Raw genomic sequence first — 16,029 nt, forward strand, 5'->3', positions numbered from 1 at the left:
CCTGTCCTTTTCAAGGCACAGACCGTATAAGTCTGCCCAGCAGTATTTCACGCCTCCCAACTACCAGTCCCGCCTCCCATCATCGGCTCTGGTACAGACCGTATAAGTCTGCCCTCCCCTATCCTAGCCTCCCAACCACCAACCCCTCTTCCCCTCACCTGCTCCGCCACCCAATTTCAGCTAAACTTCTGAGGATCCATTCCTTATGCACAGGATTCCTTTATGCATATCCCACGCATGTTTGAACTCAGTTACCATTTTCATCTCAACCACCTCCCGCGGGAGGGTATTCCAAGCATCCACCACCCTCTCCGTGAAAAAATACTTCCTGACATTCTTCTTGACACTGCCCCCCTTCAATCTCATTTCATGCCCTCTCGTTCTACCGCCTTCCCATCTCCGGAAAAGGTTCGTTTGCGGATTAATACCTTTCAAATATTTGAACGTCTGTATCATATCACCCCTGTTCCTCCTTTCCTCCAGGGTATACATGTTCAGGTCCGCAAGTCTCTCCTCATACGTCTTATAACGCAAATCCCATACCATCCTCGTAGCTTTTCTTTGCACCTCTTCAATTCTTTTCACATCCTTAGCAAGATACAGCCTCCAAAACTGAACACAATACTCCAGGTGGGGCCTCACCGACGACTTGTACAGGGGCATCAACACCTCTTTTCTTCTGCTGGTCACACCTCTCTCTATACAGCCTAGTAACCTTCTAGCTACGGCCACCGCCTTGTCACACTGTTTCATCGCCTTCAGATCCTCAGATACTATCACCCCAAGATCCCTCTCCCCATCCGTACCTAGCAGACTCTCACCGCCTAACACATACGCCTCTCTTGGATTTCTACTCCCTAAGTGCATCACTTTGCATTTCTTCGCATTGAATTTTAATTGCCAAACCTTAGACCATTCTTCTAGCTTTTTCAGATCCTTTTTCATGTTTTCCACTCCCTCCGGGGTGTCCACTGTGTTACAAATCTTAGTATCATCCGCAAATAGGCAAACTTTACCTTCTAACCCTTCGGCAATGTCACTCACAAATATATTGAACAGAATCGGCCCCAGCACCGATCCCCGAGGCACTCCACTACTCACCTTTCCCTCCTCCGAGCGAACTCCATTCACCACCACCCTCTGGCGCCTGTCCGTCAACCAGTTCCTAATTCAGTTCACCACTTTGGGTCCTATCTTCAGCCCATCCAGTTTATTTAAGAGCCTCCTGTGGGGAACTGTGTCAAAAGCCTTGCTGAAATCTAAGTAGATTACGTCTATAGCACATCCACGGTTCAATTCTCCGGTCACCCAATCAAAGAATTCAATGAGATTCGTTTGGCACGATTTGCCTTTGGTAAAACCATGTTGTCTCGGATCTTGCAACTCATTTTCTTCCAGGAAATTCACTATCCTTTCCTTCAGCATCGCTTCCATTACTTTTCCAATAATCGAAGTGAGGCTTACCGGCCTGTAGTTTCCAGCTTCTTCCCTATCACCACTATTGTGAAGAGGGACCACCTCCGCCGTTCTCCAATCCCTCGGAACCTCTCCCATTTCTAAGGATTTATTAAACAAATCTTTAAGAGGACCCGCCAGAACCTCTCTGAGCTCCCTCAATATCCTGGGGTGGATCCCATCCGGTCCCATGGCTTTGTCCACCTTTAGTTTCTCTAGTTGTTGATACACACTCTCTTCCGTGAATGGTGCTATATCCACTCCATTCTCAAATGAACTTTTGCCAGTCCATCGTGGTCCTTCTCCCGGATTTTCTTCAGTAAAAACAGAACAAAAGTATCTATTTAGCAAATTTGCCTTTTCTACATCATTATCTACATAGCGGTTTGCAGTATCTTTTAGTCTCACAATTCCCTTTTTAGTCAATCTCCTTTCACTAATATACCTGAAGAAATTTTTGTCACCCCTCCTTACCTTTCTAGCCATTTGTTCTTCTGCTTTCGCCAGACGTACCTCTCTCTTGGCTTCTTTCAGTTTCCTCCGGTATTCCTCCCCGTGTTCCTCGTGTTGAGTTTTTCTGTATTTCTGGAACGCCAGCTCCTTAGCCTTTATTTTCTCAGCCACTTGCTTGGAGAACCATAGCGGTTTCCTTTTCTCTTGCTTTTATTTACTTTCCTTACATAAAGGTTTGTGGCCCTATTTATAGCTTCTTTCAGTCTGGACCACTGTCCTTCCACTTCTCGTACATCCTCCCAGCCCATCAGCTCCTTCCTTAGGTATTCCCCCATTTTACTAAAGGCAGCATGCTTGAAATCCAGGACTTTGAGTTTTGAGTGGCCACCCTCCTCTTCAGCCGTCATATCAAACCAAACCGTTTGATGGTCACTGCTGCCCAGGTGGGCACCCACTTGGACATTTGACACGCTATCCGCATTTGTGAGCACCAGATCCAGCGTCGCTCCTTCCCTCGTGGGTTCCATGACCATTTGTCTGAGCAGAGCACTTTGGAAAGCATCCACAATCTCTCTACTTCTTTCCGATTCCGCAGATGGAACCATCCATTCTACATCTGGCAGACCCTCATGGTGCCTGAAACACACCGATGTTATTCGACCACAATATAACCTTGTATTTGTTCTCTACCGGACTTGGCGAACGCCTTTAAGGTACTATGTAAGCCACATTGAGCCTGCAAATAGGTGTGAAAATGTGGGGTACAAGTGTAACAAATAAATAAATAAATAGTACAAGAGGCATACATCCAAGTGTACTCAAAGAACTCAAGCATGAAATTGCTGATTTGCTGTTAGTAATAAGTAACCTGTCGTTAAAATCATCCATAGTACCTGAAGATTGGAGGGTGGCCAATTGACGCCGTTTCTAAAAAGGGTTCTAGGAGTGATCCGGGAAATTATAGACCGGTAAGCCTGGCATTGGTGCTGGGCAAAATAGTGGAAACTATTATAAAGAATAAAATTACAGAACACATAGACAAACATGGTTTAATGGGACAGAATCAACATGGGTTCAGCCAAGGGAAGTCTTGCCTCACCAATTTGCTTCATTTCTTTGAAGGTGTGAATAAACATGTGGATAAAGGTGAGCCAGTTGATGTAGTGTATCTAGATTTTCAGAAATCTTTTGATAAAGTTCCTCGTGAGAGACTCCTGAAAAAATTAAAGAGTCATGGGATAGGAGGCAAGGTTCTAGTGTGGATTAGGAATTGGTTATTGGACAGAAAACAGAGGGTAGGGTTAAATGGTCATTTCTCTCAGTGGAGGAAGGTGAACAGTGGAGTGCCACAAGGATCTGTACTGGGAATAGTACTATTTAACATATTTATAAATGATATGGAAATCGGAATGACAAGTGAGGTGATCAAATTTGCAGATAACTGTTCAAGGTTATTAAAACACGTGTGGACTGTAAAACATTGCAGGAAGACCTTAAGAAATTGGAAGACTGGGTGCCCAAATAGCAAATGAAATTTAATGTGGACAAATGCAAGGTGATGCACATTAGAAAGAATAATCCAAATCACAGTTACCTGATGCTAGGGTCCACATTGGGGGGTCTGCGCTCAAGAAAAAGATCTGGGTGTCGTTTTAGATAATACACTGAAATCTTCTGCTCAGTGTGCAAACAGGATGGTAGGAATTATTAGGAAAGAAAGGGATGGTGAATAAGATCGAAAATACTATAATGCTTTTGTATCGCTCCATGATGCGTCTCCAGGTTTGTCAGTGTGCTTGTGTAGCACTTCTGCCCTGTTTCCTAGTCGGTGTGCTTGTATAGCTCTTCTGTCTTGTTTCCTAGTGTGGCACTTCTGCCTTGGTTATCTGTCTGTGTGCAAAGGTTAGCACTCCTGCCTTAGTTCTTCAGCTTGTCTGTGTGCTAGTGTTAGCACTTCTGTCTTGGTTTGTGACTGTTTGTTCTGTTGTATGTTTGTGTGGCCATGTGGCCCAGCCTTGAGCTCTGCCTCATCTAGTGCTCTGCCAAGTCTGCTTCGCTCAGAGCTCTGCCTAGTTTCTTCTTTCTTCTGCTGTTGTGTTTGGGTTCCTGTTCGGCCTTGCGGCCCGCTTGAGGGGGCTCTGTGTGCATCGGTTCCAGGTCGGCCTTGCGGCCCATTTGAGTGTTTTCTCTTCTGGCTTTACTTAGTTCTGTCCCTGTGTTCCCTGCCTAGTCCAGTCCTGGTTTGTGTCTTAGTACAGCCTCTGCTCTGTGCACTTCTAGTCTGTTTCTGCCTGTGTGCTTATTGCACTTCTAGTCTGCTCCATTCCTGCTTCTTTAGTCCAGTCCTAGTTGGAGGGTTTTGCCTGCTGCCTGCCATTCGTCGTCAGCAGCCCAAGAGTCCGTGACTGTTGCTTAGAGCCTGGGACCATAACAGGTTTGATTCAGAATTATGTTCTGATGAAACAATTGTGTAGGAGATTAGAGCATAAATGGATAAAAACTGGTAGCTTACAGGTGAGGAATGAATAGAAACAAGCTATCAATATAAATCTGCACTGTATAAGAAAAATGTGGTATTCAAAGCAAATCGGTGCAGATGTTTTGAATACTAAGACCCTTTTTCATGGTTTCTAAATTAACAGATACTTCTGAATTTTCACAACAAAATAGTGACAAGGTTCCTTTTGCTTCTGCACTAGCAGCTTTTTCCAAATTAAAATTGTTAAGATTAGATCTTTGTTCCCTCATTCAGGGAACGAGCTTATTTTAGATAATAATGCTAGGTCAGAAGAAATAGCAAGCAATAGGGTCTAGTCTTAAGTTTAGTTCTTTAGATTGGGATTCTATTAATAGTTTGTTTCACAGATATTCCAAATCATTGTATTTTGGATACTTGTCCACCTTATTTGATGGAAGTTTCTCTGCTTGTGTTTTTGGGCAATTTGTTTCAGGTCACTTTGCATCTTCACTAGGGGAGATTATTATCACACCTATAGTTAAAGATACAAAGGAATCTTGCCATCTGGTCACTACCTATAGACCAGTGGCTTCAATTCTGCTGTTTACTAAAATAATGGAGTGTCTGATTTGTTCTCAATGGAATGAATATTTAGATAAACATAATATTTTACATTTTTCACAGTCGGGGTTTAGACCTAATTATAGCACAGAAACAGTATTAACTTAAATAGTGGATAAGGCTAGATACATACTGAGTAAGAACAGGACAGCTCTTTTATTACAATTTAATTTATCTTCAGCTTTTGATGTAGTAGAACACGATATTTTACTTTTTGAATTGAACAAAGTCAGGATTGTTGATAACATTGTTAAATTGGTTCAGAGGCTTTCTAACGTCAAGATCTTATAGAGTTAAGAAGTGTGGTGAACTGAGAGATGGAGTAATCCCTGTGGAGTTCCCTCAGGGATCTCCTCTCTCTCCTATACTGTTTAATATTTTTCTCCACACACTAGGACTATAACTATCCCCAAATGGCTTTATCTACAGTTATGTGGATGACATATCAGTTTTAATTCTCATTTACCCTTCTTTAAAACAGGTCTTGTTGTTGGATAACAATTGTTTAGAACTTATTAGTTCCTGGAATAGCATCACATAAGCAAGTGAAGGAGAATGTTAACATACAAATCTTTTAAAAGAATAGTCTTCATATGTTTCCGAAAATGGATATAATTGTTCAAGCTTTCTGGAGAATGAATAGGGAAATTCTTTATTTAGGTTGCTTGTTCAATCCTTATTACTTCCAAAATTAGATTACTGCAACCTTTTGCTTGTTCAATCCTTATTACTTCCAAAATTAGATTACTGCAACCTTTTGCTGTTGGGTGCCCCCAGATGTCAATTGTGAAAATTACAATCAATACAGAACACGGCAGTGATATTAACTTTTTTCTTTAAATAAACCTGATCATATCTCTCAATTTTATTTACAGTTACACTGGTTACCAGTGGAAGTCAGGATTTTATTTAAATTTGCTTGTATATTGTTTAAGATTTTAACAGGAGATTGTCCAAGTTATTTAATAGCACATGAAGAGTTCAAGGATCTTAGGAGGAATAGATCGTCTTACTACTCTTCACCTTTCTCTGTTCCCTCTCCTAAGAGGATAAAAAGTTTTGGCTTATTTGAGCAATTGCTGGTCTCTCCAGAAAGCTTGAACAGTTATATCCATTTTCAGAAACATTTGAAGACTATTCTTTTAAAAGATTTGTATGTTAACATTCTCCTTCACTTGATTATATGATGCTATTGTAATTCCCGAGTTTTGTTTTGGTATTCTGTTTTTAAATGTTGTAAACCACTTAGAACATAATGGAAAAGGCGGTCTAGAAATTTTATGTAATGTAATGGCCACTACAAGTGTGATGACTGATGGTAGACCCTGAATGGTGAGAGATCGACAGTGCCACCCCCTGGCCATTCCAGGGCAATGGAGGGTTAACTGGCCTGCCTAAGGCCAGAAGGGGCTATGGTGGAATTATGAACTTGGGCCCTCTGATTCCCAGTTTGCTGCTCTAACCATTAGGCTACACCTATGCCCTGCCCTGGACATTAGAGCTGCTTTATGATGACAGGTTTTCTACAAAATATATAAGTCTGTAATGTGCTTGTTTCTGTTTTGTAAAGTTTGTGAAATAATCATACAACATATCTACATGTGACTGTTTTTTTTTCTTTTGAGATGGCAACCCCAGTGTGGACAGTTGGTTGTAAAGGGGCAGGAGAAGGGTACAACAGTAGGAATGGCATGAGGGCGGAGCAAGGGAGGAGCATTGGGGAAAGAATGGAGTGGGGTAGTGTCAGGTTTCTTTTTGGCAAAACGTTGGCCACCCTAACAGCAATGCAGGATGATCAGTGAGTAGGAAGTAAATTGCCATCTCAACAGGGGCAGCTTGGCCCTGCATTTCTTAAATATGCCATAGGCAGACAGGAGGCACTGAAGTCAGTGGAGGAGTAGCCTAGTGGTCAGTGCAGCAGACTTTGATCCTGGGGAACTGGGTTTGATTCCCATTGCAGCTCCATGTGATTCTGGGCAAGTCACTTAACCCTGTATTGCCCCAGGTACAAATAAGTACCTGTATATAGTTAACATAGTAGATGACGGCAAAGAAAGACCTGTACGGTCCATCCAGTCTGCCAAACAAGATAAACTCATATGTGCTACTTTATGTGCATACCTGACCTTAAATTGTATCTGCCATTTTCAGGGCACAGACCGTAGAAGTCTGCCTAGCACTAGCCCTGCCTTCTAACCACTAGCCCCACCTCCCACCACCAGCTCTGCCACCCAATCTCTGCTAAGCTTCTGAGGATCCATTCCTTCTGAACAGGATCCCTTTATGTTTATCCCACGCATTTTTGAATTCTGTTACCATTCTCATCTCCACCACCTCCCGCGGGAGGGCATTCCAAGTATCCACCACTCTCTCCGTGAAAAAATACTTCCTGACGTTTTTCTTGAGTCTGCCCCCTTCAATCTCATTTCATGTCCTCTAGTTCTACGCCTTCCCATCTACGGAAAAGGTTTGCTTGTGGATTAATACCTTTCAAATATCTGAACGTCTGTATCATATCACCCGTTTCTCATTTCCTCCAAGGTATATATGTTCAGGTCAGCAAGAGGGGCATAATCGAACAGCGCCGTCCATCTATATGGCCAGCACCACAAACAGCAGTCCCGAACTGTATTATCGAAAATGATGGCCGACCATCTTTCATTTCGATAATACGGTTCAGGCCGGCCAAATGTCAGAGATGGCTGGGATTGAGATGCCCGGTTTTCGCCGATAATGGAAACCAAAGCCGGCCATCTCAAACCCGGCCAAATCCAAGGCATTTGGTCGAGGGAGGGGCCAGCATTTGTAGTGCACTGGTCCTCCTGACATGCCAGGACACCAACCGGGCAACCTAGGGGGCACTGCTGAGACCCCCAAATCCCCCCCCAAACCCACTCTCCACTCCTGTACACCACTACCATAGCCCTTAGGGGTGAAGGGGGGCACCTACATGTGGGTACAGTGGGTTTTGGGGGGGTTTGGAGGGCTCAGTACTTACCACCACAAGTGTAACAGGTGGGGGGGGGGGGGGGGGGATGGACCTGGATCCACCTGCCTGAAGTGCACTGCACCCACTAAAAACTGCTCCAGGGACCTGCATACTGCTGTCATGGAGCTGGGTATGACATTTCAGGCTGGCAAAAAAATGATTTTTAATTTTTTGTTTTGGGGTGGGAGGGGGTTGGTGACCACTGGGGGAGTAAGGGGAAGTCCTCCCCGATTCCCTCCAGTGGTCATCTGCTCAGTTGGGGCACTTTTTTGACACATGGTCCTAAAAATAAATGGACCAAGTGAAGCCGGCGAAATGCTCCTCAGAGCCGGCCTTCTTTTTTTCCATTATTGGCCAAAGCCGGCCATCTCGTAACCACGCCCCCATCCCGCCTTCCATACCCTGCTGAAACACCACCTTGAACTTTGGCTGGCCCTGCGACGGAAAGCAGTTGAAGCCGGTGAAAATCAGCTTTCGATTATACCCATTTCACCGGCTTCAGGAGAGGCCGGGCCGGCCATCTCCCGATTTGTGTCAGAAGATGGCCGGCCTTCTCATTCGAAAATAAGCTGGCAAGTCTCTTCTCATACGTCTTGTAACGAAAATCCCATACCATTTTTGTAGCTTTTCTTTGCACTGCTTCAATTCCTTTTACATCCTTAGCAAGATACGGTCTCCAAAACTGAACACAATACTCCAGGTGGGGCCTCACCAACGACTTATACAGGGGCATCAACATCGCCTTTCTTCTGCTGGTCACACCTCTCTCTATACAGCCTAGCAACCTTCTAGCTACGGCCACCACCTTGTCACACTGTTTCATTGCCTTCAGATCCTCAGATACTATCACCCCGTCTGTACATATCAGACTCTCACCGCCTAACACATACGTCTCCCTTGGATTTCTACTCCCTAAGTGCATCACTTTGCATTTCTTTGCATTGAATTTTAATTGCCAAACGTTAGACCATTCTTCTAGCTTCCGCAGATCTTTTTTCATGTTGTCCACTCCCTCCTGGGTGTCCACTGTGTTACAAATCTTAGTATCATCCGCAAAAAGGCAAACTTTACCTTCTAACTCTTCAGCAATGTCACTCACAAATATATTGAACAGAATCGGCCCCAGCACTGATCCCTGAGGCACTCCACTACTCACCTTTCCCTCATCCGAGCAAATTCCATTAACCACCACCCTCTGGCATCTGTCCGTCAACCAGTTCCTAATCCAGTTCACCACGTCGGGTGCTGTGTTCAGCCTGTCAAATTTATTCAAGAGCCTCCTGTGGGGAACCGTGTCAAAAGCTTTGCTGAAATCTAAGTAGATATACTATGTAAACCGCTTTGAATGTAGTTGCAAAAACCGCAAGTCCCATCCCCTTTCTTTTTTCTTTAAATGAAGCTGGTGGTAACTGAGGAGGAGTGGTAGGTCTTACTGTAGTTTTGGGGGAAAGCAGGCGACTGTTGGGTCAACCAAGTTTAGGAGTGTTTTGACAGTGGTTACTTATGCCAAGTTAGGCAGCTAGTGTTTCTTTCCTTGCTTCTGGCCCCACTCATTTTTTTTTATATTAAGTATCTTGTGATTTAGCTACTCAGTCTATTATAATTTTCAAAAGGAGTAACTTAGATACTCAAAACTGAAAACTGTCCCCTTAGTGATTTTCCCACAAATAGTTTGTTTTAAGGCTGTTGCTACAAATAACATTGCAATTACTTACCACAGAAAGCTCTGGTTGTGAAAGAAGCATTTCTTTAAAACATTAATCCTTTTTATATTTTAAATGCATACTGGAACAATGGGGAAAAGGCCTCTGGTCTATCTGCAGCTCCATATATATGTATATACTGATGGAACTACAGGAATGCAGAAAATCAGCACTTCTCAAGGTTATCAATGAACAAACAGAATTCTATTTCTTTTAACTGGACATCCCATCATCTGTAAAACTGTAAGTCAGTAGTGGGTGTACAGTAAGAGATTTTACCACAGGCTCTGGGTCATTATAAGGCTTAAGGAGGAGCAGGATGAATTAAACCCAGAAAGTATGAACATCCAGAAGAAAAATATCTGTGGCCCTCAAGATGACAATGGAAAAGATAAGACACAATGAGGCAATACAGAAAAAATCCCAGATGTCAAAGAGAGGGAAGCAACATTAAAAAAAAGCTTTTATTCCAGTGGCTGAAATTTGAAAGAAACAGCTGCTTGTCTGCTCTCCTGCCCTGTCCTACCAGCTGCCTTCGTGTCTACCGATGGTCGAGGGACAGTTCCTTACCATTAACCTTGACTGATTTCAGCTGTCCATCCTCTTCCACTTCTATCCGCTCTTGTTCATTCTCAATGATCCTAGAAAACAAAAGAGCAAGATGGGAATCTATTAAGGGTCTAATACCAGCCCAGCCTTTCACATGTATATATAGCCATGTACAGGGATTCATTCTGTATGCCACAGTGTAAAGAAACTTTTCACTTAACTTGTACATTCTTCAGAATACAGATAACTAACTTATTCCAATATCTTGGTTTTCCTTACTGCAAAGATCACTGACAGTCAGGCTTTTCGTTGATCATCTATACATCCTAACGAAGACTAGATGAGGAATTTTAAGACTCCCTGGATAGGTGAGAATTTGCAGTTACTTTTTAACTGCTTTGAAAATTTCCTAGACACATTACTCACTTGTGTGAGTATTTATTCATTTGTATTTTATGTTTTTCTTTGGACAGATGTCTAAAATACAAATACAAATATAAAACAATAATATAACCAGAAAACACGAGGCAGACATCACACAAATTAAACAAAAAATGAAACCAATAAAATCAGAGTGAAAAGCCAATATGACCAAAAGGAACAAAGGTGGACAGCGTGCGACTGGAGATACTATTAAAAAAAAAAAAATTAAGTCCTTCACTTCAAATAGCTCACACATTTATTCGGTGGATTCAACATGGGCAGTGTTTCAGCTAAATCATCTGCATCAGGAGTCCAATTATATCTGACTGCTTTCTAATATAATTCCCAAAGGATTTTACTTTTCCCATTCCACTAGCTAAGGATGAGGCAAGGAATATGGAAGGAAGCTTCAGTACCTCTTTCCCTGTCCTGGAATTATACTGGAAAGCAGACAGACATAATTGGACTCCTGATGCAGGTGATGTAGCTGAAAACACGGCCCACGTCGACTCCACCAAAGAGATATACGAGCTGTTTGAAATAAGGGACCTTTTTTAATAGTATCTCCAGTCACATGCTGTCCATAAGTACATAAGTAATGCCACACTGGGAAAAGACCAAGGGTCCATCGAGCCCAGCATCCTGTCCACGACAGCGGCCAATCCAGGCCAAGGGCACCTGGCAAGCTTCCCAAACGTAAAAATATTCTTTTTTTTTTTTTTTATTTAAATTTTCCAATATATCACCACATAAAGTGAATATGCAATCGGCATTATTTAACATTAGGAAACAAAAATGATAAGTATATATCTTTACAGCCCATTTGTCCACAAGTTAAAGAAATTTGATTCCAAGATTAAGGAAATTAAAAAAGAAAAAAAATACAAAAATTAACAATCAATAGATGCTTCCTCTGGTTCAGACCCCAGCCTACTAAATTAGGGAAGGTTTACTATATTCACATCAACTCTTGCATCAATAAACTCTTTCAACTGTTTTGGATCTACAAACTGAAAATGTTTACCCTCAAGCATCACATTACAAAAACAAGGAAATCGCAAAACAAAATTTGCTCCCAATGCCACCACCCTGGGGCGAAGTTCCAAAAAGGCCCTTCGTCTCATCTGTGTAGGCCGTGAGAGATCTGGAAAGATACGGACCTTTGAGCCCAAAAACAGATTTTCTAAGTGTCTCAACGAAAGCCGTAGTACGGCATTCCTATCAGACTCCAACGCAAAAGTGGCAAGCAGAGTTAACCTCTGAGTAACTATTTCTAATGACCTTTCTAGGAATGAGGTAAGATTCATTCCCTCCCCTATTACAGGGGGGGGGGGGTTCCTACCACCACTCCAGTACTCCCGATGTAATAAGCCCGTGTAATGGGAGGGAGTGAGTCCTTGTCCATTCCCAGGATGTCCACCAAATATTTTTTAACCATCTCCAAAGGAGAAATTAACAGCGATTTGGGAAAATTAAGAAACCTAAGGTTAAGCCTTTTAGTCTGATTTTCAAGGTATTCAAGTCGTTTATACAGGAAATTATTGTCTTTAACCAAAGCTGTTTCTATAGATCCCATTTCTTGAATTTTGATATCCACACGTTCCAATTTCTGGGTTTGCTGTGCAGTCACTTGTGCTTGAAGCAGGGCAGCCTCAGAAAGAACTTCAATATCAGAAGAATTCTGCTTTAAAGTAGTTTGCATAGAGGTTTGGATATTGTAAACCATATCCCATAGTGACTCCAGCGTCACAATTGCTGGTCTAATCACTCCACTAGCCACAGGAGGAGATTGAGGTAGACTATCAGCCCCAGCTAACTTGGAAACAATAGCTTGAGGCAATACCTTTGAAGCCTGTTGTAGTAATGTTTCCTGAAGTTGAGAATCTATCTCAGTTGCTGCAGTCACACCCTCAGACAGGACCAGCTGAGCCACTTCGGCGTCTGTCTCTGTTTGAACAGCCAGCAACTCTCTTCCAGGCTGGGGAGGTGCAAATCGCTCCATAGGGCTCAAGGAAGCCCCGTTTCAACTCTCAATCGACTCCGAAGGGCCGAGAGCTGCAGTGGGGGTCGAAGTTCCCTGAGGACCCGGTTGCTGCCTGGGAAATTGCAGGGTTGTTTGTTTCATCGTCGAGGAGGTCACAGGAACCGAGGGAAATTCCTTTACCTTCCCCCTCCGCTTCCCCATGGTTAACGAGGCTACAGAGGCACCGAGAGAAACTCACAAACACAGCAGCCTCCAGGAGCAAACACAGGTGCGTCTATTCACAGCGCCATCTTGGAATCTCTTCACGTAAAAACATTCTATACATGTTATTCCTGGAATTGTGGATTTTTCCCAAGTCCATTTAGTAGTGGTTTATGGACTTGTCCTTTAGGAAACCGTCTAACCACTTTTTAAACTCTGCTAAGCTAACCGCCTTCACCACGTACTCTGGCAACGAATTCCAGAGTTTAATTATGCCGTTGAGTGAAGAAACATTTTCTCCGATTTGTTTTAAATTTACTACACACTGTAGTTTCATCGCATGCCCCTAGTCCTAGTATTTTTGGAAAGCGTGAACAGACGCTTCACACCCACCTGTTCACTCATTATTTTATATACCTCTATCATGTCTCCCTTCAGCCGTCTCTTCTCCAAGCTGAAAAGCCCTAGCTTCCTTAGTCTTTCTTCATAGGGAAGTCATCCCATCCCCGCTATCATTTTCGTCGCCCTTCGCTGCACCTTTTCCAATTCCACTATATCTTTCTTGAGATGCGGCGACCAGAATTGGACACAATACTCAAGGTGCGGTCGCACCATGGAGCGATACAACGGCAATATAACATCCTCACACCTGTTTTCTATACCTTTCCTAATAATACCCAACATTCTATTCGCTTTCCTAGCCGCAGCAGCACACTGAGCAGAAGGTTTCGGTGTATTATCGACGACGAACCCAGATCCCTTTCTTGGTCTGTAACTCCTAACGTGGAACCTTGCATGACATAGCTATAATCCGGGTTCTTTTTTTCCACATGCATCACCTTGCACTTGCTCACATTAAACGTCATCTGCCATTTAGCCGCCCAGTCTCCCAGTCTCGTAAGGTCCTTCTGTAATTTTTCACAATCCTCTCGCGAGTTAACGACTTTGAATTACCTCGCTAGTTACTCCCATCTCTAAATCATTTATAAATATATTAAAAAGCAGCGGTCCTAGCACTGACCCCTGAGGAACCCCACTAACTACCCTTCTCCATTGTGAATACTGCCCATTTAACTCCACTCTCTGTTTCCTATCCTTCAACGAGTTTTTAATCCACAATAGGACATTACCTCCTATCACATGACCCTCCAATTTCCTCTCTAGCCTTTCATGAGGCACCTTGTCAAACGCCTTTTCAAAATCCAGATACACAATATCAACCGGCTCCCCTTTGTCCACATGTTTGTTTAATCCTTCAAAGAATTGAAGTAAATTGGTCAGGCAAGATTTCCCAAAACTAAAGCCGTGCTGACTTGGTCTCAGTAATCCATGTCCTCGGATGTGCTCTGTAATTTTGTTTTTAATAATAGCCTCTACCATTTTCAACGGCACCGACGTCAGACTCACCAGTCTATAATTTCCCGATCTCCCCTAGAACCTTTTTTAAAATCGGCGTTACATTGGCCACCCTCCAATCTTCCAGTACCACGCTCGATTTTAAGGATAAATTGCATATCACTAACAGTAGCTCCGCAAGTTCATTTTTCAGTTCTATCAGTACTCTAGGATGAATACCATCCGGTCCAGGTGATTTTGCTACTCTTCAGTTTGACGAACTGCCCTATTACGTCCGCCAGGTTTACCGTGAATTCAGTAAGTTTCTCCGACTCGTCCACTTGAAATACCATTTCCGACACCGGTGTCCCACCCAAATCTTCCTCAGTGAAGACCGAAGCAAAGAATTCATTTAATCTCTCCGCTATGTCTTTGTCATCCTTGATCGCCCCTTTTACCCCTCAGTCATCCAGCAGCCAAACCGATTCTTTTGCCGGCTTCCTGCTTTTAATATACCGAAATAAATTTTTTTACTATGTATTTTTGCCTCTACTGCTATCTTTTTTCATAATCCCTCTTGGTCTTCTTTATCTGCGCCTTGCATTTGCTTTGACACTTCTTATGCTGCTTCTTGTTATTTTCAGACGGTTCCTTCTTCCATTTTCTGAAGGCATTTCTTTTAGCCCTAATAGCTTCCTTCACCTCACTTTTTAACCACGCCGGCTGTCTTTTGGACTTCCTTCTTTCTTTTCTAACTCGTGGAATATGTTTGGCCTGGGCCTCCAGGATGGTATTTTTGAATAGCATCCACGCCTGTTGTACAGTTTTTACCCTCTCAGTTGCCCCTCTTAAGTTTTTTTTTAACCATTCTTCTCAATTTATCGTAGTCTCCTTTTTTAAAGTTAAACGCTAACGTATTTGACTTCCTATGTATAGTTACTTCAAGGTTGATATCAAAACTGATCATATTGTGATCACTGTTATAAAGCGGCCCCAGTACCATAACGTCCCTCACCAGATCATGCGCTCCACTAAGGACCAAGTCTAGAATTTTTCCTTCTCTCATCGGCTCCTGCACCAGCTGCTCCATAAAGCTGTCCTTGATTTCATCAAGGAATTGTACCTCTCTAGCGTGTCTCAATGTCACATTGGCCCAGTCTACATTTGGGTAATTGAAGTCACCCATTATTATCGCATTGCCCATTATGTTTGCATCTCTGATTCCTTTTATCATTTCCGCGTCCTCCTGCTCATCCTGGCGAGGCGGATGGTAGTACACTCCTACCACTGTCCTTTTCCCTTTTATACATGGAATTTCAACCCACAATGATTCAAAGGTGTGATCTGTGTCCTGAGTCAAGGCTCTCATTAATATACAATGCTACCCCTCCACAAGTCCGGTCCACCCTATCACTACGATATACTTTGTACCCCGGTATGACAGTGTCCCACTGGTTATCCTCCTTCCACCAGGTCTCAGTAATGCCTATTATATCCAATTTTTCATTAACTGCAATACATTCCAACTCTCCCATCTTATTTCTTCACCCTCCCCCTCAGCCCCGCCCAACATTAACCACTACTTCCAGGAATCTCCAGATTATTGACCCTCCCACCTTATCATCTAGTATTTCTAATCTCCTCCCCTCCATCATGTCCTCCGAGTCTGTTGACGAGGCTGTCTCCGCTTACAATGCCACTCTCTCCTCTGCTCTGGACACCCTTGCACCATCCACCTCCCGTCCCACAAGGCGTACTAATCCCCAGCCCTGGCTGACCCCTTGCATCCGTTACCTTCGCTCCTGCGCCCGATCTGCTGAACGCCTCTGGAGGAAATCTCGCACCCATTCAGATTTCC

The 16,029-nt window shown here is 43.2% G+C and overlaps 1 protein-coding gene across 2 annotated transcripts in view; it reads right to left on the reverse strand.

The window, feature by feature from the left end:
* Nucleotides 1–16,029, reverse strand: part of DNAJB2 (DnaJ heat shock protein family (Hsp40) member B2) — a 115,264-nt gene that overhangs the window by 32,530 nt on the left and 66,705 nt on the right. For both annotated transcript variants that reach the window (XM_030210590.1, XM_030210591.1), the window contains exon 8: nucleotides 10,250–10,320. In XM_030210590.1, the coding sequence (XP_030066450.1) occupies nucleotides 10,250–10,320 (71 nt within the window). The remainder of the gene's footprint in view (nucleotides 1–10,249; nucleotides 10,321–16,029) is intronic.

This window comes from Microcaecilia unicolor, chromosome 7 (genome assembly GCF_901765095.1).
Source record: "Microcaecilia unicolor chromosome 7, aMicUni1.1, whole genome shotgun sequence".
NCBI classification, from domain to species: Eukaryota; Metazoa; Chordata; class Amphibia; order Gymnophiona; family Siphonopidae; genus Microcaecilia; species Microcaecilia unicolor.